We start from the raw sequence: 23,638 nt of genomic DNA, 5'->3' as shown, positions 1-23,638 counted from the left end.
TTATTTTCCCTTTTGTTGCCTTTTTTGTTTTTTATTGTTGTTGTAGTTATTGTTGCTGTTATTGATGTCGTCGTTGTTAGGACAGACAGAAATGGAGAGAGAAGGGGAAGACAGAGAGGGGGAGAGAAAGACAGACACCTGCAGACCTGCTTCACCGCCTGTGAAGCGACTTCCCTAGGTGGGGAAGGTGGGGAGCCAGGGGCTCCAACCGGGACCTTACGCTGGTTCTTGTGCTTTGCGCCACGTGCGCTTAACCTGTTGTGCTACCGCTGACTCCCACAACAGTGATTTCTAAGGCCATACTAGGAGCACGACTTCACATGTCTTCATGATGGTGGTGGCAAACGCTAGAAGAAGAATGATGGTGGTGAACATCCCAGCCACCACCAAAGTGCCAATCTCCTGGCACCAAAGTCTATTGGCCTCCACCCCCACCCTTACAACTGTCAACTCGCCTCCTTAGTGAGTTTAGTTCTGTGGGCAGAATCTAAAGTCTTGTTTGTCTTTTATCATTATTATTATCTTTATTTATTTATTGGATAGCCAGAAATCGAGAGGGGATGGAGAGAGAGAGAGAGAAAGAGAGACACCAGCACTGCTTTACCCCTGGTGAAGCTCTCCCCCTGCAGGTGGGGACTGGGAGCTTGAACCTGGGTCCGTACCCACCATACAATGTGCACTCAACCAGGTGCTCCACCATTCGGCCCCTGAAGCCATATTTTCTGAGGACTTTGTTTATTCCCTTGTTTTTATTTCTTTGTATCAGAGCAGTGTTATATACATTAAGTACACTTCTTTCCTGCTTCCTTTATTTTTTATATTTGATTTATTTATTCCCTTTTGTTGCCCTTGTTGTTTTTTATTGTTGTTGTAGTTATTGTTGTTGATGTCGTTGTTGTAGTTGGATAGGACAGAGAGAAATGGAGAGAGGGAGGGGAAGACAGAGAGAGGGGAGAGAAAGACAGACACCTGCAGACCTGCTTCACCGCCTGTGAAGCGACTCCCCTACAGGTGTGGAGCCGGGGGCTCGAACCAGGATCTTACACCGGTCCTTGCGCTCCTCACCACATACGCTTAACCTGCTGCGCTACCGCCGGACTCCTGCTACTTCCTTTATATTTAAAAATTAACCTGATGGGGCCCAGGCAGTGGCGCACCTGGCTAAGCACTCGCATTACAATGTACAAAGATCCAGGTTTAAGCCCCTTGTCCCCACCTGCAAGAGGAAAAGCTTCATGAGCTTTTTAATCTCTGTCTCTATCCAAAACACATGAATAAATAGTAAAGAGCTAATTTTTAAAAGATTTGATTCTGCTCATATCTGAGTTGCAGTACTTTGGAAAGTCATAAATTCCCATGCCGTTGAAAGGCACTGGTTTTATAAATAAAAGGCATAGTCTAAACGGAAGCTCATATCACATGCACAGGACTTACCGTGGACGTCCTGACTCCAAGCCACTCGCCAGTCAATAAACACTGTTCAGAGTATGATCACACATCTAGTCGTACTAGACAAAGCCTGCAGTCTTCGTGTACTTACCCACAGTGTGGATGGGTTTCCGATAGGGCATGATGCCAAAATTGTACTGAAAAATCCCTCTGGCGTGGAACAGTGGCAGAGCAAACCCCATGACTTTTTGGAACTTCTCCTGTACCCTTCGAAGCCACGAGCCTTCGGGGTTGTTGACTTGTTTAAACAGTTCGTTTTCCCCAAAGGAGAAAACCGGCACCAATGAAGCACTGCAAATGGCAGGAGAGAAGAGTGTGAAATGTCAGAAACGCATTTCCCACTCCATCCAGGTGACCTTTACCACAGACTCCTAACCACTCTAGAAGGTTCCCAAGCCTCCCTCCCTCTGTGTGCCTATGGCCTAGTTCATGTTCCATATGTTGAAACTGGCTTTGACGTGAGATCCTTTGGGGAGGTGTGGGCAATGTCTGGAAGTTTCTCCTATACAGAATCGAGGTTGTAGAGCTGGTTGCAGATCCTGTTCTGCTTGCCACACGCTCAGCTCAGGTTCTAGCCTGGACTCCACCATGCTGAAGGATATTTTGGTGCTGTAGTCCATCTCTCTCTCTCTCTCTCCCTTTCTCTCCTCCTATTACTATTTTATTACTTACAAATATGATAGTAATAATAATCTGAATGGCGGCATACCTGGTTAAGCACACACATTATAATGGCCAAGGACCCAGGTTCAAGCCCCTGATCACCACCTTTGCAAGAGATGAAGCAGGTCTGCAGGTGTCTCTCTGTCTCTCTCTACCTCTCTATCTTCTCACTATCTTCTCAAGTTCTCTCTGTGTCTATCCAATAAATAAGCAATTACAGAAGCTGGACCTTCCACCTTCTGCACCCACATGTTAGTCCATGCTCTCAGAGGGGGTAAACTTTAGGGGAAGATGATGGGAGAACTCAAATTCCATCAGGACCGAGACAGAGAAGAGGAAACCAAAAAAAAAGACACCCAGAAGTAGAAGTTGTAAGTGTAACTTAAAAAGGAAGAGAAGAGAGTTAACATACAAAGCCAATGACCAGTCAACGTCCATGTTCAGCAGGGAAGCAATTACAGAAGCCAGGCCTTCCACCTTCTGCAACCCACAGTGACCCTGGGTCCATGCTCCCAGAGGGATAGAGAGTGGGAAAGCTATCAGGGGAGGGGATGGGATATGGAGATTGGGTGGCGGGAATTGTGTGGAGTTGTACCCCCCCATCCTATGATTTAGTTAATGTCTCCTTTCTTAAATAAAAAAAAAAAAAAGGAAGAGAAGGCAGGGCCATAGTAAAAATAGGCAATATATATAAATATAGATATAAAGTTATAGCAATAATAGTCGACCCATATGTGATATTGGGAGAACTACTGCAGTTTCCAGTGGAGGGATGGAGACACAGAACTCTGGTGGTGGGAAAGGTGGGAAATTGTAGCCCTGTTATCTTATAATTTTTTTTTTGCCTCCAGGGTTATTGTTGGGGCTCAGTGCCAGCACTATGAGTCCACTGCTCCTGGAGACCATTTTTTCTTTTTTTCTTTTCTTTTTTTTTAATTGAATAAGACAGAAAGAAATTGAGAGGGGGAAAGAAAGAAGAGAGAAAGACAAGACACCCGCAGATCTGCTTCACCACCGCTTGCAAAGTGACCCCCCCCCTTGCGGGTGGGGAGCCGGGGGGCTCGAACTGGGATCCCTGAGCTCCACTATGTACGCTGAACCTGGTGCGCCACCACCCGGCCCCCCCATCTTATAATTTTGTAAATCCATAATAATCACTAATAAAAATCATTTTAAAAGAGAATAATTGCTTGGAAGGAAGTCCGTCTTTTAAGGACCAGAGAAATATATGTATACATTGCCCTAACTCCCCGGACCCGCCTAACTAAAGTGAAAAGCCACTTACCCATGCTTCATTGCGATTTTAACAAAGCCTTTCCGCTGGCGAAGGAACAGCGTGAACTTCCCAGGATGGGCATCTAGCGACTCCTCAGCGCCCCCGAGGACAATGACCGAGATGTTACCACCTCCCTCCTTACTCAGCACATGGGACACGCTCTTCTTAGACACTGACACCGGCCCTTGGTGAGTTAAACAAAGGCAATAACTACATATCCTTTCAAATATATATATATTTACATAATATATATAATATATATATTAACTGTATCAATATTTTATGGCATGAGCAAATATTTAACATTTCCAGTAACTTTTCATCTGGTGCACTTAGCAGGTTTACAATTTTGCCACAGGCAGATCTGAGGGAGTGTATTCTGCTGAAGAGATTTATTTATTTTAATTTTTTTGAAATATTTATTTATTCATTCCCTTTTGTTGCCCTTGTTGTTGTAGTTATTATTGTTGTTACTGATGTCGTTGTTGTTGGATAGGACAGAGAGAAATGGAGAGAGGAGGGGAAGACAGAGAGGGGGAGAGAAAGATAGACACCTGCAGACCTGCTTCACCGCCTGTGAAGCGACTCCCCTGCAGGTGGGGAGCCGGGGGCTCGAACCCGGATCCTTATTACGCCGGTCCTTGCGCTTTGCGCCACGTGCGCTTAACCAGCTGCGCTACCGCCGGACGCCCTGCTGAAGAGATTTAATGTTCTGTTCTGTTCTCAGTTCTGACACCATCTTCCCAGACAATACTTCTAGCCCACCTGCATGTTAGCTGTCAGGCTCAGGCAAGAATTGCTAAAGTCATGGGCCCCTTGGAATAGACCTAACACAGACTTCCTAGCTCCCCACATGAAGACCCCTAGTTTCATCTGCTCTGGCCCTAACTTTGGGATCCTGTTTATTAATCATTTTGTCCTGCTTTATATTTTACCACTTTTCAGCCACCAAGGTGCAGACCCTACTATGATGCCATCTTGACTTCCCTGGGCAGATGACCTCACCAATGTGTCTCAAAGTCTCGCTTCTCCAGAGCCCATCCCCACTAGGGAAAGACAGAGACAGGCTGTAGGTATGGATCCACCTGCCAACACCCAGGTTGAACCAGCAGAGAAGCAGTTACAGAAACCAGAACTCCCACCTTCTGCACCCCATAAAGAATATTGGAAAATATTCCCAGAGGGGGCTAGAGATGATAGGGGGGAGATGACCTCCAACTCCATCAGGAACTAGAGAGACAGAAGGAAAAAGGAAGGGGCATTTGGATGTAGTTATAGGTGTATGTGTGACTTGGAAAGGAGAAAAAGATGACACCTTTAAAAAATAGGACAGTAAAGCGCAGGTAGTGCAAAGTGCAAGGACCAGTGTAAGGATCCCGGTTCAAGCCCCCAGCTCCCCACCTGCAGGGGAGTCGCTTCACAAGTGATGAAGCAGGTCTGCAGGTGTCTGTCTCTCTCTCCTTCTGTCTTCCCCCTCCTCTCTCCCATTTCCCTCTGTCCTATCCAACAACAACAACAATAATAACTACAACAATAAAACAAGGGCAACAAAAGGGAATAAATAAATAAATAAGAAAGAGCTTTAATAAAAAAAAATAGGACAGGGGGTCAGGTGGTAGCACAGCAGGTTAAGCACACGTGGCGTGAAGCGCAAGGACCAGCAGCATAAGGATCCCAGTTGGAGCCCCTGGCTCCCCACCTTCAGGGGGGGTCACGTCACAGGCGGTGAAGCAGGTCTGCAGGTGTCTGTCTTTCTCTCCCCCTCTGTCTTCCCCATCTCTCTCCATTTCTCTCTGTCCTATCCAACAACGACGACATCAATAACAGTGATAATAACTATAACAACAATTTAAAAGGGGGGACAGCTAGAGGGGGAGCAACCAGCCAAATATATATTGAAAAATAGGGCAAATATAGACAGATATAGACAGGTAGTTTTAGGGATAATAATTAATCCATATCTGTAGCCTGAGAACTGCTGTAGCTTCCAATAGAGGGGCTGGGGATCCAGAACTCTGGTGGTGGGATCAGTGCAGAGTTGTACCCATGTTATCTTTGAAGTTTGTAAATCACTAATAAAAAAAATGCAAGAGAGAAAGTAGAAGGTTGGGGTGGGGGTGGATAGTATAATGGTTATGTAAAAACTCTCATGCCTGAAGCTCTGAAGTCTCAGGTTCAACCCTCCACACCACCATAAGCCAAAGCTGATTAGATTGAGAGAGAGAGAGAGAGATGCTCATGTTCCCAGTCTGGGACCAAGTCCTCACTAGATAGAGCTTTGATTGGGGTCAGGCAGTGGCGTACATGGTTAAGCACTCACATTACGGTGCACAAGGACCCAGGTTCAAGCTCCTGGTCTCCACCAGCAGGGGGAAAGCTTCACAAGTGGTGAAGCAGGGCTGCAGGTGTCTCCATGTTTCTCTCCCTCTCTATCTCTCCCTTCCAGCTCAATTCCTATCTCTATTAAAAAAAAACAAAAAGTCTTGATTTTGGACCATTCACCCTCCCAAACTGTGAGAAATCAATTTCTATTATTTTCAAAACATTTATTTATGGGTTGCAGAGACAGCACCATGGTTATGCAAGAGACTTTCATGCCAGAGGCTCCAAGGTCTGAGGTTCAATTCTCAGTACCATCATAAGCCAGAGCTGAGCAGAGCTCTGGTCTTTCTCTCTGTCTCTCTCTCTCTCTCTCTCTCTCTCTCTCTATTAAAATAAACTGAATCAAAGAGGAAAAGAAACAGAGCATCTCTGATGTACTCTGGCTGACACCTTCTGATATAAATCCACCATTTCAGGCCAAGAGCAGGGAGTAGAAGGGGAGACATCTCACACAAAGCCTTACAGCCACAGAAAACACTTGGGCAAAAGCAAACAGACACTTGTGAGTGAAGGTGAAAATCTTCTGGTCTCTTATGCCAGGAGGCCCAGCACACATGTCTGTTTATCTATCTTTCACACCCAGGGTGTCAGAAGCCATCCTAGGAAGCTTACTCAGAATAGAATGAATGTTGTCTCAACTTAGAGACAAAATACTTTAAGTTTTTTTTTTTAAAGATTTTATTTATTTATTAATGAGAAAGATAGGAATGAGAGAAAGAACCAGACATCACTCTGGTACATGTGCTGCCAGGATTTGAACTCAGGACCTCCTGCTTGAAAGTCCAGTGCTTTATCCGCTGAGCCACCTCCTGGACCACTACTTTAAGTTTTGAAGGCATCACAGGTTATAACAATGGCATGGAAAAGATCTCATGATGCCTTAATCCAGTGATAGCAGCTGGATTCCATCTCAAATGCCGACTCTAGTATGCGGTAGAGGCTGTGGAGACATTACCTGGAGAGAGCCTCTCAGGCTGATCATTACTATCCGACATACTGGTGGGGGAGGGATCTTCCTTTATGGAGCTGTGAAACTGCCAAATTTATTCTCAGATTCACTTATCTCTGTACTTGAAATCAACAAAAGGTACACTGTCAGTGGTGCAACTGGCTGAGCACACTTGTTACCATATGTAAGGATTCAGGTTTAAGTCCCTGGTCCCCTCCTGCAGGGGGGAAGCTTCCTGAGTGGTGAAGCAGGGCTGCAGGAGGCTTTCCTTTCTCTCTCCTCTCTCTCCTTCTTTCTTCTTCTTCTTTTTTTGTCTTGACTCCAGGGTTATTGCTGGGGCTTGGTACCTGCACTAGGAATCCACTGCTCCTGGAGGCTTTTTTCTTCCCCCTTTTGTTGCCTTTGTTTTATCGTTGTTGTGGTTCTTCTTCTTGTTGTTATTGATGTCGTCATTGTTGGATAGGACAGAGAGAAATGGAGAGAGGAGGGGAAGACAGAGATGGGGAGAGAAAGACAGACACCTGCAGACCTGCTTCACCGCCTGGGAAGCGACTCCCCTGCAGGTGGGGAGCCGGGGGCTCGAACTGGGATCCTTATGCCGGTCCTTGTGCTTTGCGCCATGTGCGCTTAACCCACTGTGCTACTGCCCAACCTCCTCTCTCCCTCTTTCTATCTTCCTTTTTTGCCTCTCAGTTTCTTTCTATACATACAATTAATTAATTAATAATTAATTATTAAAAGATCCATTGTCAAATGTGCCTGTGCTTTTTGTTCTGAAAGTTCCCAAAAGCCCCTTTAATTTTCTCATATTTATATAACCCAATTATCTGCAAATCACCAAAAAAAAAATTAATTAATTAATTAATAAGAGATAAGTTTTCTTCTATGGTCATTTGGGATTTTAGAGCACCCTCTAGAGGCCAGATGCCATCACAGCATCCAGAACTGAAGTTCAGAGCTAAATGGAGTCTTAAAAATTTGAAAACACAGATGCCAGCCCTAATACACCTGTGCCTAGTGACGACTCCCTATGAATCTTTAATGAGCCCAGAGACTTGAGAAATGTGTTGCCAGTTGTGAAACCCATGGAAAATTCTATCTTTGGTTATACAATTACTAACCCTGTAATTAGATTTTTTTTTAAAAAAAGAAACTCTTCTTTAATCCACGATAGCAAAAAGAATAATCATCAGGGGGCTGGGTGGCGGTGTACCTACTTAAGCACACCTGCAAGGACCTGGGTTTGAGAGCCCACTGCCCACCTGTAGGGGGTTAGCTTTACGAGTGGTGAAGCAGGGGCCCAGGTGGTGGCATGCGTGGTTGAGTGCTCAAATTACAGTGCACAAGAACCTAGGTTCGAGCCCCCAGTCCCCACCTGCAGGGGGAAAGCTTTGCAAGTGAAGCAGGGCTACAGGTCTCTCTCCCTCTCTATCACCCCTTCCCCTCTCAATTTCTGACAGTCTCTATCCAATAATAAATAAATAAAGATAATAATAAAATAAAAAGGGTGGTGAAGGAAATACTGCAGGTGTCCCTATCTCTCTCCCTCTTTAGCATTCCCTCCCCTCTCAGATTCTTTCTGTCCTATCAAATAAAGAAAAAAAAAAACAAAAAACAGAAGGACTCAAACAACACAATGACCCTATCAGAATGTACTTTTTGCAAGTGTGACACGGTAGAAAGACAAAACTCAGCCTCTTAATTTAAAATGAGAGCTCTGCACACAAGGTTGCTTTCTTCACACGTTCAGGTAGCATCTTGAGAGCACTTCAGCTACTGCTCAGAACAGCGGCTCCGTTCCAGCAAGGAGCCCCAAGATGAAGGGACCACGTGGTATCCATGGGACTCTGCCAGAGGACACCCAGGTGATAGAAAGGTGACCTAGGAAACCAGGGGCTATTGCCAGCAGCAAAAGGTACCTAGTTACTATCACCTGGACTGAGTCAGGGGTTGCAAGGAGCCCAGTCTGTGCACAGGTGACACCAGCAAGAGGAGAGAGACTCAGAAGAGGAAAACCAGACAGCAGAGGACCTTCAGACTCCGGGGACAGGGCCTTTTCTCTCCCAGTCTGCCCAAAGGGGTCGACTTTAATTTGACCTCCTTCTTTCCTCACCCCCTCCCCCCTCCTGTTTCTATGTAATAAACTTCTTGTAAACTTCCCATGGCGTGTGCATCAGAAAATGAGCCTTTTGATGGAAATAGACAGAACTGAGCCACTTTTTTTTTAGAGTCTGAGGTACAATCTCCAGTTACTCAGGGTCTCCCACAAGTCCAGAGCAACACAGTGGAAAGGACTGTGACTTCTGAGGCAAGTTATGTTCAATCTGAGAAGGAACAGAGATCAGGGAACACACATTTGGCTGATAGACTGTCGTAAATCCGAGGCACATGGGGACACCTTCCACCTCTGGTTTTTTTTGCCTCCAGGGTTATCGCTGGGGCTCGGTAACCTGCACCATGAATCTACTGCTCCTGAAGGCCACTTCTTCCCCTTTTGTTGCCCTTGTTGTTTGTTGTTACTGTAATCATTATGGTTGTTAGCAGTATTTGAAGGGAAATTGTGAGAATGTGGTTGGGCATGGTGTGGGACCTCCCATTGAAAAGTGGGAGCCTGGATGGCAGGACCTTTCCTGTTAGTCTCTCTCTATTTGAGATTGAGCATGGAGGGAAAATGACCACCAGGAAATGTCTCCTCTGTCAGCTTCCCTGCCTCACAAAGGACCCTACAGGCGGCCCATTTCCTTGTTCTCAAACCAGTTGGTTAGTTTACTCAGAAGTTACTAGAAGTCCATCTTCTTCGATCCTACATGGCCCACACATCATTGTTCTGCTCCGTCAAACTATAACCAAGAATATCCTCTTTACTCCTCCACCCACTCCAGACCTTCTAATCCAACATGATCTATCTCCTCTCTTAAGGCTCCTCTCTGTCTGCTAGTTATTGACAACCCTACTTCCTTCGTTTCTTTGATCAACTAAACCCCTTGTTCAACATTTACTAGGGATGTTCTGACCTTTTTCCATCCCCCCAGTTCTCTTTGTCCCTCTTCTCCAAAACCATATATGGAATGGATAACTTGCTTCCTCCTATAACCCCTTATAAGCCCTACTTTGCTGTTCAATAAACGGATTGTGCATGAAACATTCCCTCTGGTGCTCTCTGGTAACGTATCTTGCTACTTACACAGGGAAAGATCCGGTCTGCTCACTCCTACTGCCCCGGAACATTCCTTCTAACATCCCCCCCTCCCCCCCGCGCGCATCTGGTGTGTAACAGGGCAGAAGTTTGTGCTGGGAAGAAGCCTCCCCACCCAAAAAATCTGACAAGTATTGTTGTTGTTATTGATGTCGTCATTGTTGGATAGGACAGAGAGAATTGGAAAGAGGAGGGGAAGACAGAGAGGGGGTGAGAAAGGTAGACACCTGCAGACCTGCTTCACCTGAAGACCTGGAGCAGTCTAGAAGCTGCACCTGCCTCCACTCACCAGTGCTCATCAGATACTCTCGGAGGAGCGGACACCGGAACCAGCACGGGAGCACGTGGAGATACGCAGTGAAGCCGGGAAAGAGCTCCTTGAAGGCCGAGTAATCCGTGCAGAAATTCCCAAAGGCTCCAGCCACAAGCACTCCATGGGGGTGGAAGCCAAATATATAATTGTGACACGGATCCAGGTCCCAGGTTTTGATAAGCTGCAGTACATTTACATCAAGACAAAGGAGGAAAAGTTTTTTGATTAGTTTCCAGTGAGAAACGGAAAGACTTGCAGTGAATTCTCATGCTATGAGAAAACGGAGATGGTAAGGTTTAAGTTCCCTGGGTTAGAATTGGTCCCCTACATTTTTTTTAAATTATTTTATTTATTAGAGATAGCCAGAAATCAAGAGGAGAGGGGAAGATAGCGCGGGGGGGGGGGGGGGGGGGGGGAGGGAACAGAAAGATACCTGCAACTCTGATTTCCCCCTGCAGGTGGAGACCGGGGGTCTGAACCTGGGTCCTCGCACACTGTAATGTGTGCGCTTAACCAGGTGCGCCAACATCTTTTTTTTTTTGTCTCCAGGGTTATCTCTGGGGCTCGGTGCCTGCACTATGAATCCACTGCTTCTGGAAGCCATTTTTCCCATTTTTCTGTCCTTGTTGTTGCCCTCATTGCTGCTGTTGTTGTTGGATAGGACAGAGATAAATAGAGAGAGGAGGGGAGACGGCGAGGGGGAGAGAATGATAGACACCTGCAGACCTGCTTCACCGCTTGTGAAGTGACCCCTCCTGCAGGTGGGGGGCTGGGAGCTCAAGCCGGGATCCCTATGCCGGTCCTTGCGCTTTGCGCCATGTGTGCTTAACCCGCTGTGCTACCAACTGACTCTCACCTTGTGCACCGTAATGTGTCCACTTAACCAGGTGCACCACCACCTGGCCCTTCCCCTTCATTTTTAAAACTATTTCTTTCTTTATTTTTAGATTTTTAAAATTTATTTATTTCCTTTTGTTGCCCTTGTTGTTTTACTGTTGTGGTTACTGTTGTTGTTGTTATTGATGTTGTTGTTGTTGGATAGGACAGAGAGAAAGGGAGAGAGGAGGGGAAGACAGAGAGGGGGAGAGAAAGATAAACACCTGTAGGCCTGCTTCACCGCCTGTGAAGCAACTCCCCTACAGGTGGGGAGCCAGGGGCTCGAACTGGGATCCTTAAGCTGGTCCTTGCGCTTTGCGCCAACTGCTGCTTAGCCCGCTGCACTACCACCCGACACCCTCCTTGTTTCTTTTTACCAGAGCACTGATCGGCTCTGGTTTATGGTGGTGCAGAGGACTGAACCTGAGACTTTGGAACTTCAGCCAGGGGAGTCTCTTTGCATGACCATTATGCTATTTACCCCCACCCAAAACCATATTTTGAGTGTCTCTCACACATAGCCTTGCAAATTTTATAAATTTAAATACTTGTTTGGGAGTCAGGCTGTAGCGCAGTGGTTAAGCAGAGGTGGCGCAAAGCGCAAGGACCGGACAGAGCAAGGACCCCGGTTTGAGCCCTGGCTCCCCACCTGCAAGGGGAGTCGCTTCACAGGCGGTGAAGCAGGTCTGCAGGTGTCTATATTTCTCTCCCCCTCTGTCTTCCCCTCCTCTCTCCATTTCTCTCTGTCCTATCCAACAACGATGACAACAATAATAATAACCACAACAATAAAAAAACAACAAGGGCAACAAAAGGGAATAAATAAATACATAAATTATTTTTAAAATTTAAATACTTGTTTATTTTATTTATTTAGAAAAAGGGGGAGAAGGGCCAGACAGTGGCACACCAGGTTAACTGCACACATTACCATGCACAAGGATCTGTGTTCAAACCCCTGGTCCCCACCTGCAGGGGAGGAAAGCTTCATGAAGGATGTAGAAGTGCTACAGGTTTCTCTCTGATTCCCTCTCTATCCCCTTTCCCTCTCAATTTCTCTTTGTGTTGTCAAATACAGTGAAATAAAGTTAAAAATGTAAAAAGAGGGAGTTGGGCGGTAGTGCAAAAGGTTAAGCGCACGTAGCGAAAAGCACAAGGACCAGCGTAAGGATCCCGGTTCCAGCCCCCGGCTCCCCACCTGCGGGGGGGGGGGGGGGGGGGGGGGTTGACTTCACAGGCAGTGAAGCAGGTCTGCAGGTGTCTGTCTTTCTCTTCCCCCCTTTGTCTTCCCCTCCTCTCTCCATTTCTCTCTGTCCTAGCTAACATGACGACATCAATAACAACAACAATAATAACTACAACAACAATAGAAAAAAGACAAGGGCAACTAAAGGGAAAATAAAATTTAAAATTTTTTTTTAACTTTAAAAAGAAAAAGCGGGAGAGAATCAGAGCATCATTCAGGCACGTGTTGTTGGAGATGGAACTCACGACCTCATGCTTGAGAGTTCAACATTTTATCCACTGTGTCAGCCTCTAGGTTACGAATTCTAAGCTAAATCAATTTCATTTAGAGTCCATTTAGGAACTTGGGATGAATTAGAAGAGGTGTTTTGTTTTGACCAGAGCACTACTCATCTTCAGTTTATGGTGGTGCTGGGGATTGAACTTGGGACCTCATAGTCACAGGTAAGAAAGTCTTTTCATTATGCTGTCTTCCCCAGCTCTAGATTTGTTGTTGTTTTTTTTTTTTTTGCCTCCAGAGTTATTGCTGGGGCTCAGTGCCTGCACTGCGAATCCACTGCTCCTGGAGGCTATTTTTTTTCCTTTTGTTGCCCTTGTTGTTTATCATTGTTGTTATTATTATTGTTGTTGTTCTTATTGCTGTCGTTGTTGTTGGATAGGACAAAGAGAAATCGAGAGAGAAGGGCAAGACAGGCAGGGGGAGAGAAAGACAGACACCTGCAGACCTGCTGCACTTGTCCCTGCACTTTGTACCCTGTGCGCTTAACCCACTGTGCTACTGCCTGGAGCCCTAGATTTGTTCTTCTTAAAAAGGGGTGAATCTGAAATACATAGGAAAACTAAATTTAGTTCCTCTCTTAAATGAAAGAAAAAATACTATATGAAGCCACTCTACTGGGGCCAGGAACAGCTTATGCAAAAAAGATTTTCATGCCTGAGGCTCTGAACAGGATCAATTCCCTGTACAACCATAAACCAGGAGTGAGCGGTGTCCTAGTTCTCTCTCTCCTCTCACTAATCTAAAACAAATGAAATATATATATTTATCCTCCAGAGTTATAGCTGGGACTTGGTACCTGCACTACAAATCCACTGCTCCTGAAGGCCATTTTTTCCCCTTTGTTGCTCTTTGTGTTTATTGTTGGAATTGTTGTTATTATTGTTGTTGTTGGATAGGACAGAGAGAAATGGAGAGAGGAGGGGAAGACAGAGCGGGGGAGAGAAAGATAGACACCTGCAGACCTGCTTCACCGCCTGTGACGTGACTCCCCTGCAGGTGGGGAACCAGGGGCTCGAACCAGGACCCCTGCACGAGTCCCTGCACTCCACGCCAAGTGCATTGAACCCGCTGCTCTACTGCCCGACCCCCACAAATGAAATATATTTTAAAACACAATGGTACTCACATGAATTGGAAAATAGTCCTTAAAATATCTCCAAACGGTCCAGCTTCTGACCCAGTTGGATCTCCGGCCCCCTTGCTCTGGGGTGCGCCAGTCAAAGTAGAGCCAGGTCAAATAGGGCACATAGAGGAACCAGTAGTTGTGTATGATCAGCACTGCTATGATCCCAACACATGCCTGCGCTGTAGGGAAGGGCGAGAAGCGACGGGGCATCCATGAGGCCTCAGGCCCACTCCCAGCGTGCTCTGCTCTCTCTCAATCACAGAAACTAAAATAAGGGGTCTCAGAGCTGGTGCAGTGGTTACAGAATGCTGGACTTAAAATCATAAGTCCGGGGGCTAGGTGGTGGCACACCCAGTAAGAACGCTAACGTTGCAATGTACAAGGACCTGAGTTCAAGCCCCCCAACCCTGACCTGGGAAGGAAACTTGACGAGCGGTGAAGCAGTGCTTCAAATGTTTTTTAATAAATAGATAAATAATCTTTGAAAAAATAATTATTAGGAATGAATCTGGGTTCATCACATTGTCCTACAACTGACCCATGACAGATTTAATATACATAAAGCCTCAAAGTGAGATAACATAGCAAGACAGTAATGTATTAGTTACATTATTATCTATTACATAATACTATGTAATAGTTGCCGGATGTCTACAATATATCAAAACTCAATATTTTACAAAAGAACACGTTCATTTCATCCTCACAGTAATAATATCAATGAAACTACCAGCCTCGTGCTCTGAATTTCCTCTTTTTTATTCCGGACTGGTTGGTTTATTCATTTATTAAGAAAGACAAAGAGAGGGGTTGTGCACCAGGTTAAGCGCCCATAGTACAAAGTGCAAGGATCCTGGTTTGGAGCCCCCGGCTCCCCACCTGCAAGGAGGTCACATCACAAGTGATGAAGCAGGTCTGCAGGTGTCTCTCTTTCTCTCTCCCTCTCTATCTTCCCCTCTGCTCTCAATTTCTCTCTGTCCTAGTCAATAAAACAGGTGCTTTATAGCACCGGCACTGAGCCCCAGCAATAATCCTGGAGGCAAAAAAAAAAAAAAAAAAAAAGACAGAGAAAGAGATGGGGGGAAATTCACTAGAAAGAGCTAGAAAATTAGACAGAGGGGTCCGGTGATGGTGCACCTAATTGAGCGCACAGGTTACAGAGCTCAAGGTCTGGGTTTCACGCCCCCATCCCCACCTGCAGAGGGAAAACTTTGCAAGTGGTGAAGCAGGGCTGCAGGTGTCTCTCCCTCTCTATCACCCATTGCCTCTTGACTTCTGGCTGTCTCTAGGCAATAAATAAAGATAATCTTTTTAAAAAATAAGAAAATGAGAGACAGGAAAACAAAAAACAGAGAATGTCATTCTGGTACATGTGAAGCTACAGACAGAAAGCAGGACCTGTGGCGAGGTGGCAGCACACCAGGTTGAGTTCAAGCCCCAGGTCCTCATCTGTAGGAGGAAAGCTTCATAAGTGGTGAAGCAGGGCTGCAGGTTTCTCTCTCTGCCTCTCTCCCTCTCTATCTCCCCTTTCAATTTCTGGTTGTCTCTATCCAATAAATAAATAAAGATTAAAAAAAACTTAAAAAGGGGAGTCGGGCGGTAGTGCAGCAGGTTAAGTGCAGGTGGCGCAAAGCGCAAGGACCAGCAGCGTAAGGATCCCGGTTCAAGCCCCCCATCCCCATCTGCAGGGGCGTCGCTTCACAGGCGGTAAAGCAGGTCTACAGGTGTCTTTCTCTCATCCTCTGTCTTCCCCATTTCTCTCCGTCCTATCTAACAACGACAATATCAATAACACCAACAATAACTACAACAACAGTAAAAAAAAAAAGGGCAACAAAAGAGAAAATAAATGAATATAAAATTTTTTTATAAAACTTAAAAAGAATGAAAGGAAGAAAGAAAGAAAGGAGGCAGGACCTTATGCATGTAAGTCCTGCTCCCCATCAGAGCCAACCCCTGGCCCCTGCTACCCCTGATAAATTGGTGCAGAGGGTCAGTCTTGGCACAAAGGCTTAGAGAGGATAAATGATTAGCCTAGAGCATACAGAATGAACGTGGGAGAGATCAGCGCAAATTTAAAGTCTGCTCGTCAAAGTTGCCAGCCTAGCCTCCACTGTCCCCCAACTCCATATGGAAGGCAGTGAGGAGCTGGACTGCACAGCCTCTCCTCCTGTGAGCGTAGAGAGAAACAAGTCAGGCACTTTGCAGAAACCGTGCTGCCCAGTCACTTCTTGCAACAAGTATTTCCCAGCAACCACGTAAATCCAATAGCTTCTCCACCTAACGCCACAGATTTAAAATACATTGAAGCAAGAGCTGACAGAATTTGACCTGGATAGAAGTGACCAGAATGTTTTGCCACAGCTTCAAAAGAGATGAGGCAAGAACTGAGGATGTTTGCCTTAAAGTAATGCATTGACGTAAGCCGCCCACTGTCTTTTTTTATCTCTGTTCTAGGTATGCTACTAAGGGTATTTATAAAGAGAGAAAGGGTTTTACACATATCAAAGCAGCACACTGTCCAAACAAGTTATTTTGTCAACTCTCAGTAAGTATTTATTTATTTATTCCCTTTTTGATGGTTTTCTTCTTAGAATGATGTAAAGACAGAGAACAAAAGCAAACAGACTTGATTCTGATTAGAATCATGAGCAGATCCAGAAACAAAGTCCTCCAGCTTCTAATTCAGCATTCAACTCCACCCACCTCGAATGTTCTAACTGAACACACACTGCGCATGTCAATGCTCCAATACAGGCTTTGCATGTGCGACAGTTCGACATGCATCTGGAACTAGGCCAGTTACACGGGAATCTGCCACTGGCTAGCTGCCTGGCCTGAGGACATGGTCTTTCCTTCTTGAGACTCAATTCCTTGACCTGTAAAGTGAGTTAATGAAAGAAAGCCCTGTCCTGCCTATATGGGAAGGGGAATAAACAGAGATTTTCCAGTGCCTGGGCAGAGAGCAAAGCTTTGACAGATGACAGTCATTGTTCTAATCAGCTTAATTACTACTATATATCTGGAGGCATCAAAATGTAAATACAAACAACCCACATTTCTGTCCACAAAAATACAGTTCAAATTCTCCTTGTAAGGGCTAGGAAAATAGCTTTAAGATTATATAGACTTTGATGCCAGAGGATCCAAGGTCCCAGGTTTAACCCCTAGTACCACCATAAGCCAAAGCTGAGCAGTGCTCAGTGTTCTGGTAAGAAATAAATACTTATGGGAGTCGGGCGGTAGCACAGCAGGTTAAGCGCACGTGGCACAAAGCACAAGGACCGGCATAAGGATCCCGGTTTGAGCCCCAAGCTCCCCACCTGCAGGGGAGTCGCTTCATAAATGGTGAAGCAGGTCTGCAGGTGTCTGTCTTTCTCTCCTCCTCCTCTCTATCTTCCCCTCCTCTCTCCATTGTCAGTGCTAATCCAACCATCCTTTTCCTCCTGAAAATTTGGGTTTCTGAGACATTTTCAATATCTATTTATTATTATTTGACTTGATAGGATAGAGAGAAATTGAAGAGAGAGAGAGACCTGCTCCTATATTTCCCCATTTCTAAAGCTTCCCCCCTGCAGGTGGGGTTCAAGAACTTGAACCGGGGTCGGGCAGTGGCGCAGTGGGTTAAGTGCATGTGGCGCAAAGCACAAGGACCGGCGTAAGGATCCCGGTTCGAGCCCCCGGCTCCCCACCTGCAGGGGGTCGCTTCACAGGCGGTGAAGCAGGTCTGCAGGTGTCTATCTTTCTCTCCCTCTGTCTTCCCCTCCTCTCTCCATTTCTCTCTGCCTATCCAACAACAAACGACATCAACAATGGCAATAATGATAGCCACAGCAAGGCTACAACAACAAGGGCAACAAAAGGGGGGAAAAATGGCCTCCAGGAGCGGTGGATTCATGGTGCAGGCACTGAGCCCAGCAATAACCCTGGAGGAAAGAAAAAAACAAAAAACAAAAACTTGAACCTGGGCCCTTACGCTCAGCCAAGTAAGCCACGTTTTCTCTACAAACATAATCCTGCACAAGGCGTCCCCACTTTTTGATTTACTTTCCGTGGGACAGTGTGTGCACTCTGGGGCGAGCCGCCTCCAGGTCCGTAGGACAGACAGTGTGTAAACATCCACGGAAATACCTGTCACTTGATCCACCTGACGTCTCACCATCTCGGCACACACACCACATGCTGCATACATTCTTTTAACAGGGTTAAAATAGCTGTTTTAATCCCTTGATCTTAAATTAGATTGAAAGAAGAAAATAATTCAAAAACTAGGTGACCAGCTGCCCTGTTTTTTCTATTTTTTTTTATTATGTTTTAGTTTTTGGGTTTTTTTTGCCTCTGTTGGTCTGCTTCTAATTCTGCTTCTAAGACCCCTTCTGTTTTGATCATCACGTTAGGTTTGCTTGCATTGCTTAACACTGTGGTCTATTTACATAATCATTGTTTTGTTTGAGACCCGCACTGGTTTAATCCCCACTGGTTCCCTCTCCTTTTCCACTCCACCCCCTCTCCTAGTCACATTGTGTTTTCCACCATTTAATCCCCACTGATTTCTGCACTTTTTTCCTTCTCCCCACCCCCTATCCTACGTACTTCCTCTTCCTGACACTTTTGCCTCAGGAAATATAAAGGACAGGGTTTTCTAATGAAGAGAGATTAGATAGATTGCACTGCATTACTGCTCATCAATAAAGATTGAACTGCATTCCCAGCTCAGCCATGAGTCCCTGGTCATCCGTCTCCCACCTGAGAAGCTAGCCCTGCATGCCTCCAGGGTTACTGCCTGCACTGCAAATCCACTGCTCCTGGTGGCCATTTTTTCCCCATTTTTGTTGCCCTTGTTGCTGTTATTGTTGTTGTTGTTGGATAGGACAGAGAGAAATGGAGAGGGGAGGGGAAGACAGAGAGGGGGAGAGAAAGATAGACACCTGCAGACCTGCTTCACCGCCTGTGAAGCGACTCCCCTGCAGGTGGGGAGCCGGGGGCTCAAACCTGGATCCTTACGCAGGTCTTTGCACTAAATGCCATGTGCGTTTAACCCGATGCGCTTCCGCCCCACTCCTGTTTTCTTTTTCTTTTTTCCTGTGTTCTATTTCTATTCCACTAAACTATCTAAGAGAACACTATGATGGTTATCATTGCAGACAGGAGAACTTTGGTCGTGGGAGTGGTGTGGATCCATACTCCTATTATTTTATAATCTTGTAAATCACTATTAAATCACATATTAAAAAAAAATTAAGAGGGGCTGGCGGTGACACACCTGGTTAAGTGCAGACACTGCAGTGAGCAAGGAAGGACCCAGGTTCAGTCCCTGCTATAAGCCAGAGCTGATCAGTGCTCTGATCTTTCTCCCTCTTCCTCTCTGTATGTTTCTCTGTGCCTTTGATGAGAAATAAATAAAATACACACATGCACACACATACACACACACACACACACACACACACACACACACGCTATTCCTACTAACACAAATATCAAATGCCTGCAATGAGAACACTTAAATCAAGGGTCTATTGAGCCACTCTAGTCCGATTCCAATGAGGAACGGCTGATCCTCCACGTCATGAGCCCAAACAGCCCAAACACTTTCCTTACCCTGATTTGTAAAATGAGTACAAAAAACCCACCCCCCTGCCCCACAGGGTGGCTACACAGCTCACACGGGCCAGTGTGAGCAGGAACTTGCAGATGGAGGGCTCCCCTTCTGGCTGGCAGAGTGGTTAAACCTATTTTTAGTCTGTACTTCCCCTGGAACAGGTGCATAGCGGGTACTTTCTTGTGGACTGGGGTGGACACACAGTGCGTTTGCAAGCAGTCATGGTGCCAAGTTGCTGTGACTTCCATACTCCTCCTCTTTCTTCTTCTTCTCTTTTTTTAATATTTATTTATTTATTCATTCCCTTTTGTTGCCCTTGTTGTTATAGTTATTGTTGTTCTTGATGTCGTCATTGTTGGATAGGACAGAGAGAAATGGAGAGAGGAGGAGAAGACAGAGAGGGGGAGAGAAAGATAGACACCTGCAGACCTGCTTCACCACCTGTGAAGCGACTCCCTCGCAGGCAGGGAGCCAGGGGCTCGAACCGGGATCCTTATGGTGGTCCTTGCGCTTTGTGCCACCTGCGCTTAACCTGTGGCGCTACCGCCCGACTCCCTCAAATGGTAAGTTCTGGTGTCACAAGGAAGCGTAGAACTTATCTTTGCAGAAGCAGCAAATATTCCTCCGCACATTCTGAACACCAGATAGCCCCGGCCCAGCTGGTGCTAGTGCTATGTAATTCAACTGCACAAAGAAGTCCCCAGGACATGAAGAAACGCAGGTTCCTCTTTCTTCGTCCCGAAAGTGCCCTCTCCTCCTTGCCTGCTCCTTTGAAACACTTTGTCTCTGTTTTCCCAAACAGAACACATCTAAGAGACCTTGCCTTCCCCTGGGCACACTGGCCAAATCTAAACAAAGCCTGGCAGTCTTTCTCTTGCTCCAACCACTGGCACTAGTGGATTTGGCTTTGAGTTTGTGAACTAAAATTGAATCCTCTGATAACCACACACAGAGAGACTCACCATGACAAGTACTGTGAAAAGAAAAGGGCAGTGGGTTATCAGCTGCACTGAGTGATCAGCAAAGAAACTCATCGCCAAGCACAAGTCACACAGAAGGCAGCGCAGCGGTGGAGTACTCAAGTCTGTATCCAACTTTACCGCCTCCTTCCTGTCCCACTCTGAATGATTTCCTTTGTCTGTCATCCCCTCATCTGCTCAATGTCATGGATGGACAGTCTTGCTGGCAGAAGAGTTGCGAGGACCACATGGTTACCGCGTAAGGTGCTTTGAACAGCACCTGACACCCGCTAAGCCCTGGCTGAGTATTGTCTGTTATTATCTCAGTGGCTCTTTGCTCCAGAGCAAAGCTGAATGTAGTGCTAGCAAGTCTAGCTCACAGTTCTGTCTTGTGAAGACTTAATGGGTTAATGTTTTTAATTCTGCTTGCAGTAGAGTGAAGCAGCACGCTAGTCACTTGGACAGTTTGCTCAAGAAAATCCAGATGTAGGCCTGGAGGTTGGAGGAGTGGATAGAGCATTGGACTCTCAAGCATAAGAAAATCCAGATGTGGGTCTCAGGAGGTAGCACCATGGATAATATGTTGGACTCTCAAGCATGAGGTTCTGAGTTTGATCCCCAAGGCTGCATATGGCAGAGTGATGTTCTGATTCTTTCCTCCCACTCCCAAGAAAGAAGGGAGGGAGGAAAGGAAAGAGAGAAAGAATAAAAGAAAGGAAGAAAGAGAAAGGAAAGATAGAAAAAGAATGAAAAAACAAACAGGAAAAAAGGGAGGGAGGGAAGAAGACAGAGAGGAAGAAAGACAGGGCAGATGCACAGGGTTGTATTTCAAAGCAAATGAATCATGCCTGAGGCTCCAAAGACCCAGGTTCAATCCCCCTCACACCACCACCACCCCCACACACCCCACTGTAAGCCATAGCTGAGCAGTGCTCTGGTTACTAAAAAAAAAAAAGGGGGGGAGTCGGGTGACAGCACAGTGGGTTAAGTGCATGTGGCACAAAGCACAAGGCAGTGTAAGGATCCTGGTTTGAGCCCCCAGATCCCCACCTGCAGGGGAGTCGCTTCACAGGCAATGAAGCAGGTTTGCAGGTGTCTGTCTTCCCCCCCCTTCCCTTCCTCTCTCCATTTCTCGCTGCCCTACCCAACAACAACATCAACAACAGCAATAACTACAACAGCAATGAAAAACAACCAGGGCTACAAAAGGGAAAATAAATAATTTTTTTTTAAAAAAAGTACTCTCTAGGGTCCTCTGTGTCCTGCACCTTCCCTCAACAGCCTAACTCGGAACCATCTAGAAGACACCCCAGATATCACCCAACCAACGGCCCCAGGCAGGCTCCTCTCTCTCTCTGCAGCAAACCACCTGTCAGCCTCTGAAAAGGCTCACTAAATACGGGTCAACTCGCATGTTTATTTGTCAAGAGGGCGGGGAGGGGAAGGAGTCGGGTTTGAAATACATTGCTGCTCTGTCAAGCCACCATTCCAGAGTTTATACAAAGTGGTGACATTTGGGGATAAGCCCTGGGCCAAGTCACCACGCTGTGCCTGTTGCTGTAGGTAAAATCCGGTTTGCAAAGAGCACAAGCAGGGTTGAGGCGAGAGCATAAGGGTTATGAACAAAGACTTGCATCCTTGAGGCACGCAAGGTCCCAGGTTCAATCCCCAACACCATCACCAACTAGAGCAGAGTTCTGGTGGAAAGAGAGTGGGGGGAGGGAGAGAGCTAGAGAGGAAGAAAGAAAGTGAGAGAGAGAGAGAGAGAGAGAGAGAGAGAGAAAGGAAGGAGGAAAGAAAGGGAGAGAGAGAAAGGAAGCAGGGAAGAGAGAAAGCGAGCAGAAAGGGGAAGCTGGCAACCTCTAGCGACCAAGTTGTTGCAGGGAGCGAAAGCAGAGCCTCAAAGCAGACAGGGAAGAAGGGCTGAAGGTCTTAGGTACTGAGGAGATCTGGGAAGAGGACCAGGGGTTCGGCCTGGGTCGGGCTGGGCTGGGGGCGCGGGTGTCCTTACCCAGCAGCAGATAGGACAGGACCCACTGCAGCACCGCGGCGGTCTGCAGCCTCCGCGCCAGCGGGATGTTGAGTGGCGCGAACTCGACCTTCATGGCCGGGTGCAGAAGGGACGAACGCGGGGACCCGGGTGCCTGGGGAATCGCAGGCCCGCAGGAGGGAGGCGGAGGCTGGAAGCTGCCCACAGGGCGGGGAGGTGCGCCCCGGCCCAGTCTGGGGGCTGCCAACCAAGCACGTGCGCGCCCGGGAGGCTGGCGCGCGAGTCTGGGGCCAGAGCAGCTGGTGCGCCGGGGCCTGGGGGGTCACCCAGTGGGAGCTCAGCTCCTGAACCCCGCCACCCCGCCCAGGGCTAGAGACCCCCACCCCGAGCTGACCATTGTTCGGATCAATTCCCGGGCGCTCGGCTGCAGCATCCGCCTTTAAACCCACCCCTTCCTCCAAAAAGCCTGTGCTTGAGTAAGGGCAGTTCTGAGAATCGCCGCCCCCCCCCACCACCAGCCACCGCCCAGAGCAAGGCAAGGAAGTCCTTAGCAGGGCGCTTGCTCACCTGTTTATTCTGGATGGGGAAGGTCGGATCTAGGACTCTCCTTCCACTTGCTGGAAGAAGGCGCAGGGCTTGGCTGGGGACCCATCTGTTGATAGTCTGTGATCAAACTGGGGAAACCGGTGGGAGTTGGGGGCCGGGGGGGGGGGGGGGGGACGGGGGGGGGAGGTGGGATCTTCAGATGCCTGGAAACATTTCATTTACTCAACTGACAGCTATTAGGTACCTCCCTTGTGCTGAGAACCATTCTGGGCACTGGGGTGACACCCAATATCCAAGTCAGTCATGGATTCTGCTCTCCAAGAATCCATGAAGGGTGCAGACTGAGAAATGAGATAGGCCCTAGTTTCAGAAGAACAGGTCCCAGAATTCAGGACCATGACTGGAAATTGAACCCATGGCCCTGAGTCAACAGGAACAAAGATAAGCTGAGCATTAAGAAAGGCATCTCCAGAGAGTTAGAGACCACGAAGCATTTCCAAGGCATCTCCAGAGAGATAGAGACTGTTAAATATTTCCCCACATTTCCCCCAGATGTGTAAAGAAGATAACCACACGGCTAAGCTTGTCATGTGTGCTGTGTAACCCACACCCTATATAGCTCCTCGTGTGCTGGGGTTCGTGGTCAAGCACCTAGAACAGCTGTGAGGACTTTCCCCCCCATTTTTTTTAATTGGGGAATTAATGTTTTACATTCAACAGTAAGTACAATAGTTTGTACATGCATAACATTCCCCAGTTTCCCATATAACAATACAGCCCCCACTA

General features: G+C 46.8%; 1 protein-coding gene across 1 annotated transcript in view; it reads right to left on the bottom strand.

Annotated features, from left to right (window-relative positions):
- MOGAT1 (monoacylglycerol O-acyltransferase 1) overlaps positions 1–22,748 on the bottom strand; it is a 33,004-nt gene extending 10,256 nt beyond the window's left edge. The window contains exons 1-5 of the mRNA XM_007521131.3: positions 22,328–22,748; positions 13,756–13,934; positions 10,205–10,409; positions 3,398–3,572; positions 1,541–1,740 (exon numbers count right to left, since the gene is read on the bottom strand). Of these exons, the coding sequence (XP_007521193.1) occupies positions 1,541–1,740; positions 3,398–3,572; positions 10,205–10,409; positions 13,756–13,934; positions 22,328–22,421 (853 nt within the window). The 5' untranslated portion in view covers positions 22,422–22,748. The remainder of the gene's footprint in view (positions 1–1,540; positions 1,741–3,397; positions 3,573–10,204; positions 10,410–13,755; positions 13,935–22,327) is intronic.
- Positions 22,749–23,638: the final 890 nt, after the last annotated feature.

Source organism: Erinaceus europaeus, chromosome 7, assembly GCF_950295315.1.
Source record: "Erinaceus europaeus chromosome 7, mEriEur2.1, whole genome shotgun sequence".
In the NCBI taxonomy this organism is placed as follows: Eukaryota; Metazoa; Chordata; class Mammalia; order Eulipotyphla; family Erinaceidae; genus Erinaceus; species Erinaceus europaeus.
The sequence above is the reverse complement of the archived record's forward strand: the minus strand, read 5'-3'. Positions and strand labels throughout refer to the sequence as shown.